This window comes from Myotis davidii, unplaced genomic scaffold, assembly GCF_000327345.1.
Source record: "Myotis davidii unplaced genomic scaffold, ASM32734v1 scaffold71, whole genome shotgun sequence".
Taxonomy (NCBI): domain Eukaryota; kingdom Metazoa; phylum Chordata; class Mammalia; order Chiroptera; family Vespertilionidae; genus Myotis; species Myotis davidii.
The window spans coordinates 2,834,293-2,855,879 of NW_006283588.1; the positions used below are offsets into that span (position 1 = coordinate 2,834,293).

At 35.1% G+C, this 21,587-nt stretch overlaps 1 protein-coding gene across 2 annotated transcripts in view; it reads right to left on the bottom strand.

Annotated features, from left to right (window-relative positions):
- Nucleotides 1-21,587, bottom strand: part of MSR1 (macrophage scavenger receptor 1) — a 64,322-nt gene that overhangs the window by 41,405 nt on the left and 1,330 nt on the right. For both annotated transcript variants that reach the window (XM_015565252.1, XM_015565257.1), the window contains exons 2-5: nucleotides 15,936-16,042; nucleotides 10,630-10,743; nucleotides 4,727-5,139; nucleotides 2,424-2,610 (exon numbers count right to left, since the gene is read on the bottom strand). In XM_015565252.1, the coding sequence (XP_015420738.1) occupies nucleotides 2,424-2,610; nucleotides 4,727-5,139; nucleotides 10,630-10,743; nucleotides 15,936-16,042 (821 nt within the window). The remainder of the gene's footprint in view (nucleotides 1-2,423; nucleotides 2,611-4,726; nucleotides 5,140-10,629; nucleotides 10,744-15,935; nucleotides 16,043-21,587) is intronic.

Below are 21,587 nucleotides of genomic sequence, written 5' to 3' on the forward strand. Positions count from 1 at the left end.
AGACAAGACCCAACTTCCTGGAGCTCACATTCTATTGAAAGATATATAATAAACAAATAGCAAATGAAAGTGGAAAACAATTTCATATAGCCCTAGGTACTATGAGAAACTTCAAGAAAATAAAGATAGAGAGATGGAGAGAAGAATGAGAATGAGGAAGGGAGAACTCATCTCTAAAAAGGTGATTTTGAGTGGAGCCAAGGAGTGGAGAAGTAAGAGAAGGACATTTCAAGACAGAGAGAGTCTAATGCTCATTGCAGATAGCAACAAGTGAAACTAGCACTTCCTCCTTATTAACTTACACTTTTTGGTGAGAGAGAGAGAGAGAGAGAGAGAGAGAGAACAAGTGGAAAGCAAAAACACACTACCTGTAGATTGTCTTTGTTTATTTACATATAGATGTGCTTCTCTTCTCTGACACAGGAATGACGGCTCAGAATAGAGTGCCTTTGCGTGTGAGAGAGAAACATTGATTGGTTTCCTCCCACACACACTCTGACTGGGGACCGAATCTGCAACCTAAGTATGTGCCCTGATGAGGAATCCTTTTGGTGTAGGGGAAAACCTTCCAACCAACTGAGCCACAGGGGCAGGGCTTAACTCACAGCTTTTAATGGCATTTTCATTCTTCTAGATTTCTAAGCTAGACAGAGGGAAAATTAGAAAATAAGGGCAAATAAGGAGATGGCTGCCAGACCAAGTAGAAGTTTAGATTTTCTTACATGTCCAATAGGGAGATATTGGAGCATCTTAGCTTGAGAGAGGAAAGGTCTAATGATATTTTTAAACTAGAGGCCTGATGCACGAAATTCGTGTAAGAGTAGGCCTTCCTTCCCTTGGTTGCTGGCACCGGCTTCCCTCTGGCACCTGCAGCCCCGGCTTCGTCCAGAAGGACATCTGGTCTAATTAGCATATTATGTTTTTATTATTATAGATATGTTTTTATTGATTTTAGAGAGAAAGGAAGGGAGAGGGAGAGATAGAAACTTCAATGAGAGAAATACTGATCAGCGGCCCCCTGCAATGCCCCCTACTGGGGATCGATCCAGCAACCTGGAATGTGCCCTGACCTGGAATCGAACCATAAATTCCTGGTACATGGGCCAACTGTCAACCACTGAGACACCCCAGCGAGGCTAAGGATATTTTTTCATAGCACTCTTTTGCTCTAAATTATGTAGAATGGATTAAGAGTACAGTTACGGTAAACAATTGGGAAGCTGATGGAGTACACTGAACTGGAGTATAGTTGCTTGAATTAGAATAGCAGCAGATGAAATAGTGAAAATGAATTTTATTTGAAATATTGTGAGTTAATAGGACTCATAGATGGATTGGATGTGGGGAGTGAGAGGAAAATGTCAAAGATAGTCTCCAAGATGTTTGAGTAACAAACTGAACAATGATAGAACCAACAGATAAGACCGGGAAAGCAACAGATTTGGGGGTGGATAGAGTGAGAAGCTGAAGAATCAATAATTTAGATTTAGATTTGTAAAGTTTAGGATCTTTATTTGAAATCTAAAGTGTAGTTAGAGAGAAAGCAGATTAATGAAAATTTTCTTTATCACCTATTTTAATGTAATAAGAATATATACGTGTTCTCTATAAGTAAGCTATACTGCACAATAATAAAGAGAACATCCCTGCAATCCAAGAAATAGGTATCTACTCTACATTCTACCAGACTCATTCATCAACTTCCTTTTCAAAGATAGTTAAAAAGATAACATGAAGTTTGTGTGTCTCATTTCCCTGCATTTAAAAAATAAGCTTTCTTATTGCATATGTATATATCTATAAATAAACATTATTTACTTTTTCTGAATTAAAAGCATTGGAAACAAAAATGTACTCTATATAGTCTTCTGGGACTTGTTCTTTAGAGACTTCGTCTTTAGAGACAAACCTAAACAAAAGAATACCAAAGGTTGAAAGTAAATATGAAAAATACTAAAAATATAATTAGAAACTAGTGTAAAAATACTAATTTGCAAATTCACCTTGCTTTATAAAGAAATGAAAAAGAAATGGAAAAATTCATTTATTTTGGAGAGTTCAAAGACTTTTCTAATTAATAATACAATCGGGTAAAACATAAGAAAGAATCTGGAAGTTTTGAAAAACAGAATTAACAAGCTTAATTTATAGACAGATAGAGAACTTCGTGCCTTACAGAAAACTTGGAACAATGACTCATTAGAACTTAAGATTTCTTTTTTTTATCCCTTTCTATTTAAAGGATACCAGGAGACTGTTACCCTGACCATGTCCTAATATGATCTGAAGATTTCTTTCTATAGATATTTGTAGTAAATGTATGCTCAAAAACTATTTTAAGTCATAGGATTTTGAAGATCAAATCTCATGTGTATCATTACATTTTAATATATCATTTGCTGGAAGAAAAGAAGGTATTTTACCTTGAATTAAAGTGATATTTTTCAGTGTCTGAGAATGTTCCCAATCTTTCAGTCTGAGATCATTAGTGATGTTGTTCAATAGTTTCACTTCTCCTTTTATTTCCTGTTCCAAATGTGCTTGTTTTTCTTTCATAGACATAATTTCTGCTGATGCATTGTGCACACGCTCCTCTAATTTACTCATCTCCTGCAAAGCACAACCAAGCATCCACAATTTTTGTTACACCAGTATTTAAAAAATATGTAAGCTTAAGAAACCCTGGAAGCCAGGTTTTAAAAAAATACATATAATATTACAAGAATATTATGGAATAAGAATACAAAAACTAGAGAACTATTTTAAAAGATTAATTATTTGGTTTTGAAGCATTTCCTCTTTTGACTGAACAGCTGAATATTCATACCCTCTGTCCTGCTCCCCCCTTAGTTGAATATATCTAAGGTATTCTTCTATTTCCAAATATATAGATGTCAAAACGCTAATAAAATAATTTTAAAACACTTGTGATATGATTTTTAATTATCTGAAGTAAAACTTTTTTATACTGTACTTATAGTAAAATTTAGTATTCCAATTCTGTGAATGTGACCGATTGAATATATAATTGTTTTATATCAATAACAAAGTTTAATGCCATATTTTCCGGTGAAATGAACATTCAGGCTCGCTTTTCATATTCAATAGAATCGCAACTAGCATATTAACAATATCTTATTTTTAATTTTTATTGCCTCTGTATTTGAGATTTCATTATTATTTTGTTTTTAATGGCATTTATATGCCTGCATGCATATATGCATATATAGAGAGATTATGAACAAGAGAGATAGTACTTGTTTGATCTGGGACATGCTTTAATTTTTGACTCAATAATATATTTAAATTTTTACTCAATAATATATCTACCTATTATAATACTTAGACTAGGCTGCCTTATATTTAATAATTTAATGGAAATATACTGCATATATTTTTCATAGTTTATTTGATTCCTATTAGAGTCTTGAGCTGCACATATTTTATAATTTTAAATTATGCTATAATGAACATCTTTTAAAATTTTTTATTGATTTCAGAGAGGGAGAAGGAGAGAGAGAATCATTGATCAGCTGCCCCCTGCATAACCGCTATTGGGGATCAAGCCTGCAACCCGGACATGTGCCCTGACTGGGATTAGAATCATTGACTTCCTAGTTCATAGGCCAACAGGTCAACATTCAACCAGTGCCCCACACTGGCTGGGCTGAACATCATTTTACATATGTGTATGTGTTTCTATAGGACAGCATCCTGAAAGTGAATCTGATCAAAGGGTGTAAATATTAAATTTTTTGTTCAATATTTTCACACTGTCCTCCAAATACTTAATATCATCTTAAAATCTTACTAATTGTACATTAGTGCCTACTTTTTGCACCTAAATTCTTGGCACTATCAATATATTTAACTTGGCAGAGTAAAAGTAGACACAATAAATTCTTGATACTTAATTTACTTTTCAAACTATGATAAGGTTAAGTGCCAAATCATAAAATTTTTTATATTTTCTTTATTACTTTTCCTTTCAAGTCTTTTCTTGGTTTTTCCGTTGTGCATTGGCCTTTTCTCTTTCTGATGTACCAAACTTTCTTATCTATTTTGATAATGTTTTGTTTCTCTGCTCTACTTTTATCAGAGTTGAGTAGTTTCGACATAGACCATGTAGTCCCAAAAGTAAATATTTACCTGACCCTTTAAAAGAAACATTGCTTACAACTGGTCTAGAATATATCTTGCTCTTCTGTCTTGTATATTTGATGCTATTATGATAATATATGTAATATATTATTTAAATTTTCATATTTAAATTATACTTAATTTATACATAAAAGTTATTTATACTTCCTGGGAGTGACAAACTAACTATTTTAAACTAGATTTTTAAGGTTATCCATGTAAGGGATGAGGATAAAAAAAATTGGGGGGGTCTACTGTAAAATTTACAGAGTGCCCACCTCCCCAGATCTGCTAAGGTAATCTAAAACTCAGAATTGGTTTAGGTAGCCGCAAGAGATACTATATCAGGTGTTATTATACTAAAATACCTTGAGAGGCTATATCCAATGGAAAAGTATTTTCCTTTGTGCTGGGAATCTGGAAAAGGAATTAGATAAATCTATCTGGTAAGATTCTGAAAGGAATCTGGGTAGGTAGGATGATGTTCAATCAGGGTTTGCAATGTTTGCTCTCCTGCTCCTCTGAGGAGATAGGAGCTAAATGAATTCAATGTCAGCGTGTGGCCTTCTAATAAGAAAGTTCTTACCTCTTGTTGTTTAATTGTATTCTCTTGGACTTTGCCATTCAGTGTTTCAATACTGAGCTGCAAAGCAAGTAATGTGGTGTTCAGACTTATTAATGACTTGGAGATTTCGTCTATTTCATTTCCATGTTCCTGGACTGAGGAAGCCACGGTTCTCAGTTGGAGAAGAACATCATCAAATCTTTGATCAGTCATTACACTGACATTTTGGAAATGCTCTGAATCTATGAGATTGGCTTGTGTATCTGAAATATACTGGATTCTTTTCTCCATGCTGCTCAGGTTTCCTGTGACAACTTCTCGAAATTTTATATCCTCTTCACGGTCATGTCCTTTTCCCATGAGACTCTGAGATGAATCATCGGCATTAATTGAACCAACTGTGCAATTCTTCCTTTCCCATTTTAGGAGGTGAGCTGCATATTTAAGCAAAAATAAGCAGAGTCATGGCCTGTCTCCTTAGATGCATATATCATCCCAGTCTAACATTCTGAATGCTCTCCCAAATGAGGTATTTATTTTAAGTAGACAATGTATGATCCACAGTAGCATGTTGTTGAGAGGGTGACAGTCTCCTATTCCCACTTTACTTTAGAATTTAGTCCAGGATTAAGCCATTCTTTCTGAATTGCTGTGTACAAGAATCTCCTGGACCGTTGCATTTGGCTTTTGCAGTAAGAGAGATTCCACAGATTATAAAGTGCACTGTACCCTACTCCTTGGGTCTGTTGTTAAGATAAAATGAGATAACAGAGTATCTGAAGTTAGCATGTTGAATATATTAGTTCTCATCACGATAAATGATGATGATAATAATAAAATACGTAGTAAAGTAGAAGTATTAGTGTTATCCACTGTATGAATAAATTGTTGGTTCATCTTCCTCATCCTACCATTAATCTGGAAAAGAATTGTCATTTTCAGTTTACACAGGCCGAATTTATAGTTGGTGGAAGAAAAAATTGGGCAAATAATATTCTTACTTTAAAAGGTATTATTTTTATAAGATTCGTCTTTGTCTACTATGAAATATATATTCATAGCAAAAGTTTACAGAAGATAAATAATAGGGAAAAACTACTTACCATTAATCTCTTCCAAGTTAAATGCTAACATTTTGGTGAACGTATATCAAATCTGACTCTCTGTTTTCACTATCATATTATTATTACAAAAGCAAGACTATATTTTGGGGATATACAGAGCTGCTGATTTGTACTTCCAAATAGACATATATTCTCTAAACAAGCTAATTATCCTTCTGAAATGATCTAGAACAATATAATATGTTTACAGTTTCAAAAATGAAAAGCAAAATCATTAACTTTGCAGATAAAAATAATACATATTTATACAAAATAAAGAAAACATTAAATACTATTTTACCACTAATCAGTGATGGTTAAGATTTTCTTATTTTCCATATCTCTATATATTTTTCTCTATCATTTATACCTTTTATCTACATATACTAGTATATGTCTCTTATTTATATTAGTTTTATTATATAAGTTTTTCCATATCTGACCATTATTAAGCAATAAAAATAATTAACTTCCCATAGTTTAAAAATATATCTACATAATAAGCTACACCTGACCTATCAGTTTTCTGAGTAAAGATGATATAGCAATAGTGCCATCTTTATAGGTTTTTGAGAATTAAATGAAATACATATGAAAAAACATTTAGTTTCCACTCTTATCTCAGGGTACCTATTATATAAATAAGACACTGGTGTTTACACAGCATCAAGCTGCCTGATTCTGGAAACTGGCTCTACTCCTCATCATTAGTTGGGTTACTCTGGGAAAGTTACTTATCTTCTCTTTGCTCAAGTCCTCACAAAGATCTAGAAATAGTAACTATCTCAATAGTGGTGCTAAGGATGAATGAGATAAGGCAAATAAATCTCAGAGCACACAGATGGCACACATGAAAACTCTATTCAAATTTAAGTGCCTTATCCATGAAAAATGTTATGTTAGTTATAGAGAAAACAGATTTTACCACCTTTACTAGTACTTAAAGAAGCTGTTGATAATGGTTGCTATTGTAGCCATTATTATATTAGGTATTAAATTATATATGCATTTAAATCCCAATTTTTAAAAACACACATTATACCCTATTTTCCTAGTTACAGTCTCTTTACATTTAGCTTAACTGAATTAAGCTAAATTTGACTACATTTTTATATGATCCCCAACAGAGGCCATTTTAAGTGTGCATAACTTTATACTTCTTAATTTATCAACAAGTTGGACAAGAAAAGTATATTTCTTACTAAGATTGTATCCCATTTATTAAATTAAGTGTGGGAAACACTTTTTGGATTGACAGCCTCATTTATGAATTCATCAATGCTATGATTTATTTATTAAGCACCTACTAAGTATAAAACACTGAGAAAGCCCTGTTCTGGGACTCTCCTTTGTCCTGTATTGGCTCCTCTTACCCTTGTGTCAAGAGGGACCCTCTTCTTACAATCCAATTGCCCATAGCTGTAGCCTGAGCTCTCTGTTCATGCTGAGGTTGAAGCCTCATGGAGGCTGGTACCATGGATCTGTCTCTCACCCAATAGCGTGAGCTGGGCCCTCCCTGGAGAAGAAACCTGGGTTCCCCAAGATATGTGATCAATGCCGGGGCCCCGCCAGTAGGCCAGGTAAAGACAGAGACTGGCTGACAGCAGCTGCCCTCTCACTGCAACAGGACTTGTTTCCCATTTCTACCTTGGACCACAGGGAAAGGGGCAGCTGAAGGAAAGGGCTATGTCAGGATGCTGCCTTCTTCCCTTTCTTCTCCCTCTTTTTTCTAAACACTTCCATGCCTTGTAGTTTTTTTGCTTTCTCTTCTTTTTCTCTCTACTAGTAACAATTTAAATATATTAATATTGAATTATATTTTACTAGAGGCCCGGTGCATGAAATTCATGCATGGGTGTGTGTGTGTGTGTGTGTGTGTGTGTCCCTCACCCCAGCCTGCACCCTCTCCAATCTGGGACCCTCGAGGGATATCTGACTGCCCATTTAGGCCCAATGGGATTGGGCCTAAACTGGCAGTCGGACATCTCTCTCACAATCTGGGATTGCAGGCTCCCAACCACTCACCTGCCTGCCAGCCTGATTACCTCCGACCACTCCCCTGCCAGCCTGATCGACACCTAACTGCTCCCCTGCTGGCCCAATTGCCTTCCCCTGCAGGCCTGGTTGCCCCTAACTGCCCTCCCCTGCCGGCCCGGTCACCCCTAACTTGTCCTCCCCTGCAGGCCTAGTTGCCCCCAAATGCCCTCCCCTGCAGGCCTGATCCTTCCCAACTGCCCTCCACTGCTGGCCTAATGGGACACAATTGCCCTCCCCTGACGGCCATCTTGTGGTGGCCATCTTGCGTCCACATGGGAGCAGCCATCTTTGACCACATGGGGGTGGCCATCTTGTATGTTGGAGTGATGATGAATTTGCATATTACTCTTTTATTAGATAGGATTGTCCAGAGACACTATGCTGTTCTACTAACGCAGTGATCCAGTAGGTTCTTCAAGAAAAGAGAGTATATAGAATAGATTTTAAAACTAAGGAGTATCTTTTCATGGATATGACACTTTAAATTTAAGCGGAGTTTTACATACAACATTTTACTTCACCCACCAACTCATTATTTGCCAAAACAAAGTGATTACTATTATTTTAGCAGGGACATATTTGGCCTATAATTGCAATTTTTTAGTATCAATAAAGATATTTATTGCATTTTAGTTCTTTTTTTGGAATATATTCTGATCCACAACTTGAAGTTATAAATGGATGATCAATTGTTCATTATTCAAGAGTGATAAACATGGCAGGATCTCCCTATTCTTTTTTTTTATATATATATTTTATTGATTTTTTTACAGAGAAGAAGGGAGAGGGATAGAGAGTTAGAAACATCGATGAGAGAGAAACATCGATCAGCTGCCTCCTGCACACTCCCTACCGGGGATGTGCCGCAACCAAGGTACATGCCCTTGACCGGAATCGAACCTGGGACCCTTGGGTCTGCAGGCTGACATTCTATCCACTGAGCCAAACCAGTTAGTGCTAGATCTCCCTATTCTGATGAATTTGGGTGCTAACATGAACTTATTTGAATTAAACATTTTAAACTTCTCATCAATCTTAATAGGCACTATTATAGTTTTAATAAACAAAACCACTTTAGATCAATCATTGTCAACCCTAAGCTAACTGTGTTGACTCGGTAGTATTTTCTAATAACTCAGAGATCCTGAATCTGCTGAGAACCCTGAGCTCTTTTCAGACTTTAGTTCACGTTCTGCACTGGCCTATTAGAAAGTAGTTGTACTCTTGGGTTGGCGCTACAGACCATGTTTTGTATAAAGGCAATTAAATTAACCCAATCATAACTGGCTTATTGTTAATAATCCCAAACAATAAAATATCTTTCAGTTGTGTCTTTCAAACTACAGATAAGCACGTACATAAACAGCATACAGATAACCTGAGTTCATCAGGAAGTTAGTTTCATGAGAGATAATCAGGTTCTTAGATGGCTGTGGCTGGTTTGAGTGACTGATTGGTTTCGTTTGTTACTAGTTTTTGTTTTTTATTTTGTTTCCAATGGCCAAAATATGAGTTAATCTTTATCTGGGAAAAATATTTTCCTGCCTGAAATTACAGAAACTCTTTTTTGTTTTTTTATTGGTCAATCATATTTCGTTCTAAAAACCCAATTACCCTGGAAGACAGTAGACCACAGAGGTTAGGAGTCAAGTATTGTGGGTGGGAACTGCAACTCCACTACTGAACAGTCTCAAGCTCCTTTTGTGGGTAATGAGAGTGAGTTTATGTCTACGCAGGGGTAACTGGAAAGGTGTATTTAGACAATCTGTGGGAAATTTATAGCCCAGTTCCTGAACATAGTGCCTAAAATCAAAAGCTACAGTTATAGTTGTTGTTTTATTATCATTTCTTTCTTAGCATAATTTTGACTCTGTCTTGGAATATTCCTTTAGATTGCTTCTTAGCAGAGAAGGTTTGGCCTTGTATTTAGGAGCATTTTCTCTTTAAGCTGACTAGTCTGTGCACAAAAAAAATGTACCTTACTCCCAGCCTATTTCTTAGTAGATCATATGCCCAGACATGTTGTCAGTCATAGAGAAAGGAGAGCTACAAGGTATATAAATGCAAATGCCAATCAAATACATAAAAAAATGCTGCTGAGGGGAATAATATTTACAAATTTCACTGAGTTATATGCAAGCCACCCCTGTAGAAACCCTCAGATCTATCCCCTAATTCAAGTCAGACTCTCCAAAGAAATATGTACCTGGAAAACATTATGTTGAGACCAAGTAAACTGTTCTAATTTTTAGAGATGTTTTAAATAATGACCTTATGAAATATGTGGCCTATAAACTGTAAAGATATTACTGAAGTGTAGGCCATTATTTTTATAAGACTTACAGGAATATTTCTTTCTGCTCTCAATACTAGGAGTAGATCTTTATCTGAACAATTGGCTTGCTTTTATATTTTAGGCATTGTTAATGTAAATGATCATGTTCATATTTTCACATTGGCAACTAGAATACTTACTTGAAATTTGTGACCCACCACTAGACATCTATAGGACTTCAGAGGATAATATATTTTTGAAATAATCCTTTCTACAGCTATATTTTATCTTAATATTTCATTCTCTATTCTATTTCATTGTTTCCATTCTTTCACTGAGTAACTCTGAAGAATCTATTTTTTCATTTGATAAATTTGAGGAACACTTTGTGATATGAAGTTTACCTTATGAATCTCCCAAATACAAAACACTGAGTGCTTCTTTTTTGCTTCTACAGTAACTAATTCACATGCTGAGCTGCTGGGTTTCAGAACTCTAGAATACTGTACCTGCCACTATTCCAAGGATGGGTATGAGAACTATAAACACAACGAGATAAAGGGCAATCAGGGCAGCTTTGACGGATTTCAGTTTCTTAGGAAAGGCAGGGCCATTTTTAAAACCTAAAAAACAAAAGCCCAAACTACAGTTAGAAAACTTAATCCTCTTACTTAATCACAATTGTTATGATCTGCAGTTATATTGTAAGTAACAAGCCTACTGAAACAAAAAAGGGGGGAGGGGATAGGTCCTTGTTTATTCAGAAGGAAGAAGAAAGGGCAATCACAGACTAAGCCAAGATAGGCATCACTGTGGACATTTGTTTTACTTAGCCATGAACTAAGCATGCATGAAAAAGTTCATGCATTTATATCATATATAATGTAAAGGTAGTTCAGATAGTGGGAAACATGCTTTAATTATGTTTAATTTATATAAGATGTATCTTCTACAGTTTGTACTTGTCTCATTTGGGGACATTAGTTGATACATTTTAATATTCATACCAACATATGCAAACAATTTTATTCTTCTGTTTCATATGGGAATATATTCTGGATGAAAATAAAAACCCTCAAGTAACTATGTAATTGTGATCTTTATCTTATATTAAGTCAGATAAGAGAAACATTTATTTTCTATGATGATTATACAATTCTATTTTTATAATCAATCTCTATAACTTTGTATTTGGATACCTCTTATGATGTGAATAAAATGTAAAATAAGAAATTTAAAAAAAATTCATTTTGACTAAATTTTGGAATGAATCAATGAAGTCCATCCTCTGTATATATTAGAACATATTACCATTCCAGTATTATTAATTTATAATAAACAGTGATTCACATAATGGATACTAATTGTGGAAAAGATAAATTGATGTAGAAGGAATTTCAATAAAAGAAAAATAAATTTATCAGATTAAGTTAATAAAACCACTTATTAAAATATTTTTCCTACGGCCATTGCTCTTGTTGCTCATTTTTTTTTAAAGTAAATTTTGTTTTCAGGTTGTAAACTCCAAAATTAGAAACAAAAGTTCAGACATCTACAGACAGTCCTCAGGTTACGTCTGACTCAACATACATCGTTTCGTGGTTACATAGCCATCTCCCATTTATTTATAAAAAAAAATAAGTTCCGTTATTTCGATGTATGTACATATGTGCTTTATGTTTTTTATTATTTATTTACCACAAGTAAACATCAGGAATTGTTATCTTTCTTTTAAATTTTTTTTTACTGTTTCACTTCATTACTGCTGTGTATGTGCTCCATGTGAGTGACGTAGGTGCTTATTAGATGGGTTCCGACTTATGGCAAAAATCGCGTTATGTTGCGCCCTAGGAACAGATCTCCGACATAACCCGAGGACCTACTATAAACTAATAAAAGGGTAATATGCTAATTAGGCCAGACGTCTTCCAGGCGTCCTTCCTGACAAAGCTGGCCCAGGTGCCTGTAGTTGCAGCCGACCCAGGCAAAGCCACCCCTGGTCCTGGGTGAAGCCGCCTCCGGTTCTGGGCACCAGCTTAGCAAAATCTTGCAGGAGGAGAATTCTGTCTGGGTTTCCCCGAATTCCCTCAGCCCCTACTCACCCCTCTGTAAAGGCACAGAACAAGTGAGGCACCTTAAATAAAAATTAGAGGTCTCCAGCAACTGATCCAGTGGGCCTCTCTCATCACAGTCAGACTGGATGGCATTTGAGTATTTATCTAGGCACCATGACAGAGAAACACAAGCTCAAGTCATGATCTCTGCCCTTAAATAATTCATAATCTTATTAGAGCGAGTGGATAATAAAAGCGCACTAATGAATCAGAATACAGAGAGGAACAGAGGCAATTGCTAGGGTGATTTTCCAACAATTAGTATAAAGAATATGTGCTATGAATTAAATTAAAAAATGTGTGGAAGTAGCTGCTTCATGAGTATTTGGTTTGGCTTATATACATGTATACAAGTCCTTCGGTTGATCTCTTCCCCTTACCCCCGCCCTCCCCTACTTTCCTTCTGGGGATTGATAGCCTGATCGCTGTTTCTCAGTCTTTGGGTCTGTCCCTTTTCATCAGTCTATGTTGTTCTCTATAATCCGCAAATGAGTGAGAAAGACAAATACCACATCTCTTCCTATTTTAAGGAAGCTGAGTTCCATGTGAACTGTGTACTATGCTATGATATTTGAGACACAGAACAAGGGAGGCCCTAAGTGGACTATGCTTTGATATTTGAGACATTCTTTATTGTTCAATGTGATTTATTTCTGTACGCTTAAGTTTCGTAATAGTTAAATTACTAGAATAATACATCTTGCTATAAAATATTACTAGAAGATCAAGTGATCAGGTGACATTTATTATTTTCTATAAATGAACACAATCTCTGGTATGCTAAAGTGATAGGTATTATAGAAATATTCAGATAGGGAGACCTACAGGCTTGATTGCAAGTGAAGTTTATTATCACAACCCAAATTTATTGCTTAAAAAAAAAGCAGGGAGCCCACTAGAAAATGAACCAAATATAAGCCCTTGAAGGGCAAATGTAAACTGTATAAGCTTCGCTATTACAAGAGCAATAAGAATTCAGAGCCAAGAATGAGAAGCAGATTGCATCCACTCTCAGTTGCTGCTAAAGAAAAAGAATGGTATACTATGAAAATACTTAATACAGATTGTAAAGAGATTTGTTCAAAGAGGATTTCCTAAAGTAGGTGGCATTTCAGTTAATTTTTTTAAATGTGAAGAGGTTAGCTTGATAAGAAAAAGGTATAGGGACACTGGATTGGAGGAGGGTGCAGGCCAGGCTGAGGGACCGCCCTCCCTCCCTGTGCATGAATTTTGTGCATCGGGCCTCTAGTTGCTCAATAATGTTCTATGAGGAAATGAAAGTAAAAGGAAAAAAAAATTTAAGAGGTAAAGATAAGCCCTAGCTGGTTTGGCTCAGTAGATAGAACATCATCTTGCGGACCAAAGGGTCCTAGGTTTGATTCCAGTCAAGGGCATGTACATTGGTTGCAGCTCCTCCAGGCCCAGGCCCTGGGTGGAGCTTGTGCAGGAGGCAACCAATCCATGTGTTTCTCTCACATCAATATTTCTCTCTGTCTTTCCCCCTCTCTTCTACTCTCTCTAAAAAACAATCAATGGAAAAATTTCCTCAAGTGAAGATTAACAAAACAAAACAAAAAAAATATAAGAAAAACAAAATAAAGGGAAACAATAAGGAAAGATCTCAGGAAAAAGAAAAAGAACAACCACAATACAAGCAAGATGGGGTATTCTATCTGCCAGAGTGACTAAGCCTGAAACCCAGGAGTCATCTTCTCCTTTACCTCCAATTTACAATCACAAATTATCTGTAGGCTGCAATTTAAAAACCCTCAAATGTGTTATTGTGTGTGTGTGTGTTTTGTGGGTTTTTTGGGGGTTTTTTTTTTGCCTTTTTTCTGTTCCCATTGACTCTGTTCTCCTTCCTCAATCTCTCAACATCTCCACCTTTAAAAGCTTTTACTGTTATCTTTTTTCCTTGTCTCATTGGTGTCTCATCCACCATCTACTGTTAACACAGCATATAAGATCCATCATGTCTTGCATTTGTGGTCTGTATTTCAGGTTTTTCTATGTATGAATTTATATAAGATCCTATAACTTTGCATTTGCTGCTTCCTCTAACTGAAATATCTCTATGGCTCCTTCCCCACCCACCTCAACTGCTGATAAATGCTTAAGGATTAGCAGAATTAAAGCACCTCTGTCCTCACACCTTAAATGGACCTCTCCAAATACAGTCAAACACTGCTTCTTTTGAAGTCTTCTAGTACCCTGTACAAACATCTGTTTCCGCACTGTTATGTTCAGAATTGTGTTTCTCAAAAAGATACTGTTGAGAACTAATGTGAACTTATTTGGAAATAGGGTGTTTGTAGATATGATCAAGTTAAAGGGAGGCCATACTGCATTAGGGTGAGGCCTAATCCACTGATTAATGTCTTTAGGATAAGAGGACATGGAGACACCAGGGGAGAAGACCACATGTAGATGGAGGCAGAGATTGGGGAGAATCCAAGAGATACTTAAAAAGAGAAGGAAATTAAGACTTGATGAGCAAGCATCAAAATATAACACTTTAACAAATACTAGGAGAAAAAAATCAAACAAAAAATATGTTTCAGGAAAAAATGGAGAACATAATATGGAGAACATAAACTTGCAATCCAGAGATTGCAGTGCTGAAGTTACAAACAAAGGGGCAGTGCTAAAGATAACCAGGAGCCACTAGAACAGTGGTTCTCAACCTGTGGGTCGTGATCCCTTTGGGGGTTGAATGACCCTTTCGAAGGGGTTGCCTAAGACCATCGGAACACACATATATAATTACATATTGTTTGTGTGATTAATCACTATGCTTTAATTATGTTCAATTTGTAACACTGAATATACACCCTGCATATTAGATATTTACATTATGATTCAGAACAGTAGCAAAATTACAGTTATGAAGTAGCAACGAAAATAATTTTATGGTTGGGGGTCACCACAACATGAGGAACTGTATTAAAGGGTCGCGGCATTAGGAAGGTTCAGAACCACTGCACTAGAAGCTAGAAAGAGGCAAGAAAGTATTCTGAGCCTTGAGCCTTCAAAGGGCCTATGGCCTAGCGGAGACCTTGACTTAGACTTTTGGCCTTTGGAGGTGTCAGAGAATAAATGTCTTGTTGTTTTAAGGCACCTACTTTGTGGTAACTTGTTACAGCAGCCAAAAGAAACTGATACAAGTACCAACCACCTATGAGTTTCTTTTTTAATTTATCTTTATTGTTGAAAGTTATACAGATGTACCCTTTTTCTCCCCATTGACCCTTATAGCTCATCCCCTCCCTGCACCCCAGGCCTTCACCACCCTATTGTCTGTGCTAGCTCATCCCCTCCCTGCACCCTAGGCCTTCACCACCCTATTGTCTGTGTCCATTGGTTATGCATATATGCATACAAATTCTTTGGTTAATCTCTTCTCACCCACCCCACCTTCGCTCATGGTGCTACAATCACAGATCTCTCCAGGACCTAGTCCAGTGGCTGGGAAATCAGGTAACTCAATCAATCTTGTGGATTAATTTAATCTATTACAATGTTTCCTTACTTCAATTTAAACTTATTTTGTATTCTCTCTCGAGACAGGGAGAGACCTGTTTATCCAATAAGTCTTATTTTAACATTCATACATATTTAAGGTAGGTTACAAGACTAATTTTACATAGTGTCAATAACTCTAAGGACAACCTCCCCGGACACCCCACCCTTCCTCTACTTACTCAGAGGTAACAAAGCTGTCACTGATCGAGCATCAAACTTCACAGATTCTGAACAGCTGTCAGTGTCCCCATCTTGATCGGAAAAGCTATCCCACTGTGCCATACCTCTGTCAAACACATGGAAAAACATTTACATACAAAATGGTTAGGACCCTTTGGCATAATGTTTCCAACTGAATTTTAGAATTAAAATTCAATTTGAGCAAGAAAATACAATTAACTAAATTTACATATCTGCCATATATATGTATATTATACCTACCCATAAGTTTTAATTGTAACAGTAAGACAGACTCGCACAGGACCTACACATGTATCTTTCTACGCACACGTGTACATCTGTGTTGTAGGTGTGTGTTTTTTGAGAGTGAGAGGTAGCTTTTCTTTTTTAGCTAAAACAATATTTTTTCTAAGTGACAGAAAACAGTAGTTTAGCTGAAAAGAACAACAAAAAATCCCTTAGAAAAAATAGTTGTGCAAAATTTTAAGCAAATATTTCCTGTGGTCTTTCATCAGAACTTGATGAGCCAGTTTTTCTTTGGCCAAGGCATCTGTTTACCACTTTGGGCAGAAAAAAAAAATCTAATCACTAGATTAGGAATTACAGAAAAAACTTAGTTTTGTTTTTTCTTTTCTTACTTGTATTTATTTACTTATTTTTCAGGACTCCTCATTATATACTTTGGCCATATCATAAATATGTCCTTGTACCTTTTTTTAAAAAAAAATTATTGATTTCAGAGAGAGGGCAAGGGAGAGGAATAGAGAGATAGAAACACTGATGCCATGACTTTCTGGTTCATGGGCCTATGCTTAAACACCGAGCCACACTGCCAGGGCTATCCTTGTACCATTTAAAGTACAATCCATATTCTATGATACAATCTGTGCCTATGTATCTTGAAGATGCTTCAGAATCATTTTAAAGGCTTGATTAAAAACAGATTGAGTTTCCAATGTTTGTGGTGGAGGAGTCAAGAATTTTCAAATCCAACTAATTCTCTCTAGTAATGCTGCAGCTTGCAATCTGAGGATCACGTTTTAAAAACATTTTCCGTGAAAATAAATTATACTACTTTTTCTTGGAAACAGTTCAGTTCATTTGATTGATAAATTTAGAATATAAAGTATTCTTAATAAATATCTGTTGACTAAATGATCTGATTTGTGTTTGGTCAGGTATTAGTCTCATATATTAGTTTTGTTTTTATTTTTTAAACAAGATAGAAGTCTGGAGACAGGGGAACCAAAAAAGTGGGCTTCTGCTGATAGAGAATTTCTTGGTAAATAGGTTTTGACCTTAATTCAGATTTTTTTCCTATTCTACACTCTTATTCTTTTTATGGCTTCCTTAAACAGGAACCAAATGTTAGGGCTGGGTGACTGTGGTGCCCTATGAAGGCACTGCCAATCACCTGTTCCTAACAAGCATCACTTTCCTCTTGTCAGCCCACCTGGCATCTAGCTATGGCTATATCCCACTGTAGCTCTCAAGAGAATGTTACATTTTGGTTGGGACAATTTTTTTTTAAAGGACGGTCTTAGTTGTATTTTAAAGGGGAAAAAAATGTAGCAAGTCCAGAAAGATAATACAGTGATCTAATTTTGGCCTCAATAAGTCAAAATGAATGTTATTTTTTATCCGTATACTTGCTCAGAATTCCCACATGTATGTTTTCATAAATTTGCAATTTAGAACCTACAGGTCTGTTTTGGTTTAAAGAACTTTTATTGGGAGAAAGAAAGAATTCCTTTTTTTTTTCTCCCTTTCTTTTTAAAGGTGGATCTAGAATGCTAGATGCTCCATCATTATATATATATATATATATATAGTAAGTATTGGGATATTTTTCAATCAATAACTTTAAGATGGAGATACCTATTCCTTCATGTAGGCTAGTCCAACAAGTTACTATTATGTGCCATTACCTCACGTACTGTGCAAGTCACTAGACAGCCAAGATCAATGTGTATAGAACATCAAGCACCAAAGATCTTATGCACCAATATAAAAGACTAAAAATATGTAAATTATCACCAAATTATATATATATATATATATATTCAGCTCTGATCTTATTTCTGATCCAGCTCAGAATCATTTTTTTAAATAATACAATTAGCTACAACAGTGTGTTTTCCACATCAACCTAATTTTTATTTTTCCCAGACTTATTGGTGTTGGCATATATCTATATATATCATCTGTTTATTATAATCATTTATTTCTAGTTTTATGCAGAGAGACACACAGGGTAAAGTCGAATGTAAAGGTAAATAGAAATGCTAGCCAAGCACAGTCACATCAACCAGAGTTCAGGGTCTATTCTAGTTCACTCTCATCCACCAGACCCATATCTGATTGCACGGCAACTCCTGACTTCCTCCTCCATTCTTTCCACTCTATTCCAGTTTTTTTTCTCCATTTCAGCTCATTTTTCTCTACCACAGCTAGGCTCTTTGGGTAGTAGAAATGGATTTGGCAATAAATGGGGAGAATCCGAGAGATACTTAAAAAGAGAAGGAAATTAAGACTTGATGAGCAAGCATCAAAATATAACTAGGAGGAAAAAATCAAACAGAAAATATGTTTCAGGAAAAAATGGAGAACATAATATGGAGAACATAAACTTGAGAACAAACATATTTAATGAGCAAGTAAAGGAAGAAGAATCTGCATTAAAGGTAAGGAAGAACTTTTGACACTATGCTAGAAGAAAGCCGGGTCAAGGAATAGGACAAAGAATTCCAAAGCATGCAAGGACATCCATAACCTGCTTGCTGCATGGAATTTGAGCTCTTTGGCTTGTATGATAAAGAAGCAGATTCCTGAGAAATCAAGAAACAGTAAATGTGTACAAATGACAGGCCTTGAATGTGTGAACCAGAAATCTGGTCATGTTCATGCTCTTCTGAGAAGAGACACTGAAGATTGCACTGAGATAGTGCATTGAGGGAAGTTTTATTGGCTGTGGCGGGTCTCAGTGCTTGTCCTCTCTGTATTATCCATCCCCTTGGTGTTCTCACTAGCCTCGCTGCTTCAAATACAAACTTAAAGGCTGGTTGATGACTCTTACGCCGGTGTCTGTTGTCCAGAACTCTCCTAATTCCAGACCTCATGCAATGGTCTAACAGCATCACAACTTGGATTTCCTTATGGCCCAAATCTAGGGATCTTCCTCATCTCATACTCCACATCCAATCTATTGTCACTTTCCCTTCTGCCATCCTAGTTGGAGCCTCATCATCTTTCTCAACTGGTCTCTCAGCTACCTGCTTACTATTTCCATTTTATATACTTATTTATTCTCCATTTACCTGTACAGTGTTCCTCTCACAAAGCAAGTCACATCATGTCACTCCACTGCTCAAAACCTGTGAACACCTTCCCATCTCACTCAGCTCCCCATTAAAACCTCACTCTCTTACACAGACTGACATTTCTTGAGCCAAATATGTAAAATTACAACATATCTCTTTTACTTCCTCAAGTCCTTCCTGGCTTAATTTTTGTTTTGGTTTTCAAAAAAATTTGCACCAACTGATATGAAATACATTTTTCTTATTCATCATGTCTATTGTCCGTCTCCTTTCACCCAAGTTAGATCCATGATTCATTTCTTTAGTTCAATGACCAGAAAGTCCCTTACATTTGGTAGAGTCCAATTACATATATAAATACATTATAAGAAATTTCATAAGTTAATGAAAGAATATTTTTTTGCAAGATGACTAGGTTTCATATATAGGGTTATGCCTCAAGCAAAGTTTGTATTTCACTATTGTGGAAATTTTTAAAGTTCTTCTTTTATATACTGGGAAATGAAAAGGTTTTCTCTGAATTGTGTATAAATAGGAAACTGAAACAAGACATTTCACCCTCAAAGTTCCCACTTTACCTCAAACGCATTCATTAGTTTTACTAGATTACTTCAGTTCTTTACTGCATTATGATTGCAATTTTTAAATAATTTTAAAGAACATACACATATGAAGTTAGCAGCCAGTTAACGATTTACACAATTCAAATGTGCCTTTAAATGTTATTTCCAAGATAACAATTCCTTTTTATCTTAAGAAAAAAAATAACTTCACATAAAGTTACAAGTCCAACCAAATGTCAATGCACTGACAAAGGACTGAAATCTTCTGAGTTTGTATTATCTATTAAAAGCGCGTTCTCATGAGAAGTGAAACACATCTCTGCAATATCAGCTTTTAGTAAAGTGGGTGAAGAGTTTACAGAAGCTACGACAGGAAATCCATGTGAAAGAATTTCAATGTTAACTTGTTTGGAAACACACCTTTTACACTTTTCCTTTTGTTTACTTATTATAAAAACACGATAACAATGTTTGAGGTAAACTGGGGGAAAGTTTCTATCATCCTTTGTCCTAATATAAGAAAAATATACTTTCATAGTTTCATATAAAATTTGAGTCTTTTATATAAAATATCCATGTTACTTAGTTGATTCATAATGACATTATCATTTGGTCTTATACATTTCCCTTACAATTAAATCAATATTTTATATTTCAAATAATTTTTAATTTATAATTATGGGCTACATGATAACTCTTTAAATATATGAATCTTATTTATATAGTCATTTTTCTATGATGTAATTATTTTTAATTTTTCCCTTCTCCTTAGGAGGACAATATTTACTAATATAGATAATGTAAATATTTTCATAATATGTGTCTTCTTTTGAAATGTTATTTTAAGATAATTCCCTATATGTTAAAACTACCAGTTAGCAGGAAAACTATTTTAAACTTCTTGGTATTTACTGCCTAACTGCTCTTTTTAAAGATCATACAAATTTACAAAGGTTACAGTCAAATATGAGTATGACAATAATAAGACAAATTCACCACTAGTCAGCAATAATATTTACTTTAGAATCATTCTGACTTTGATAAGAGTTAATACCTCACGGTGGCTTTTATTTGTAATTTCTGTTATTAGTTTGTAAGAGATATTTCCATGTAACTATTTTTCTTCTTGGGTTTTGTTTATTCATATCAATTGCTTATACATCCTCAGGAGATCTTTATATAGATATGAATAAACTCTTTATATGCAATATATATTTTATGCAGACTTCTTTTTTCCCCTTTATTGAATAAGATATTACAAATGTGTCCTTATCCCCCCAATGTTCCCTCATCCCTATTTAGATTTGTCATCAAACTCTTAAGGTTAACTTTATCCTTAAGATTTGGGGTAAATAATAACTTTGTAACTTTTATTATTAAAAAAACCTTTGATTTTGCATAAAAAGTTTAAAAAATGTGTATAAAATGAAAATAACTAACATATTTGAGAAACCAATAGCTCTACACTTACGAAATGTGTTCACAGAAGGGATTAAGGTAAGAAATGGACATAACTATATTGTGCCGGGTACTACTGAAGTTAATCCTTGGTAGTGAAGGAAAAATAGCATCATTTTTTTAGTATAAAGTCTAGGATTCAATATTGGTTGTGCAATTTCTGAACTATGTGACCTTTGACAAATATTTTAATTTATTTTATTGCAGTTTCTATGTATATATATATATATATATATATGTAAAATATGATTATAATTTTATGGATTTAAATTTTGCTCTTTCTAAATTGTGTGTGATAATATCAAGTTTT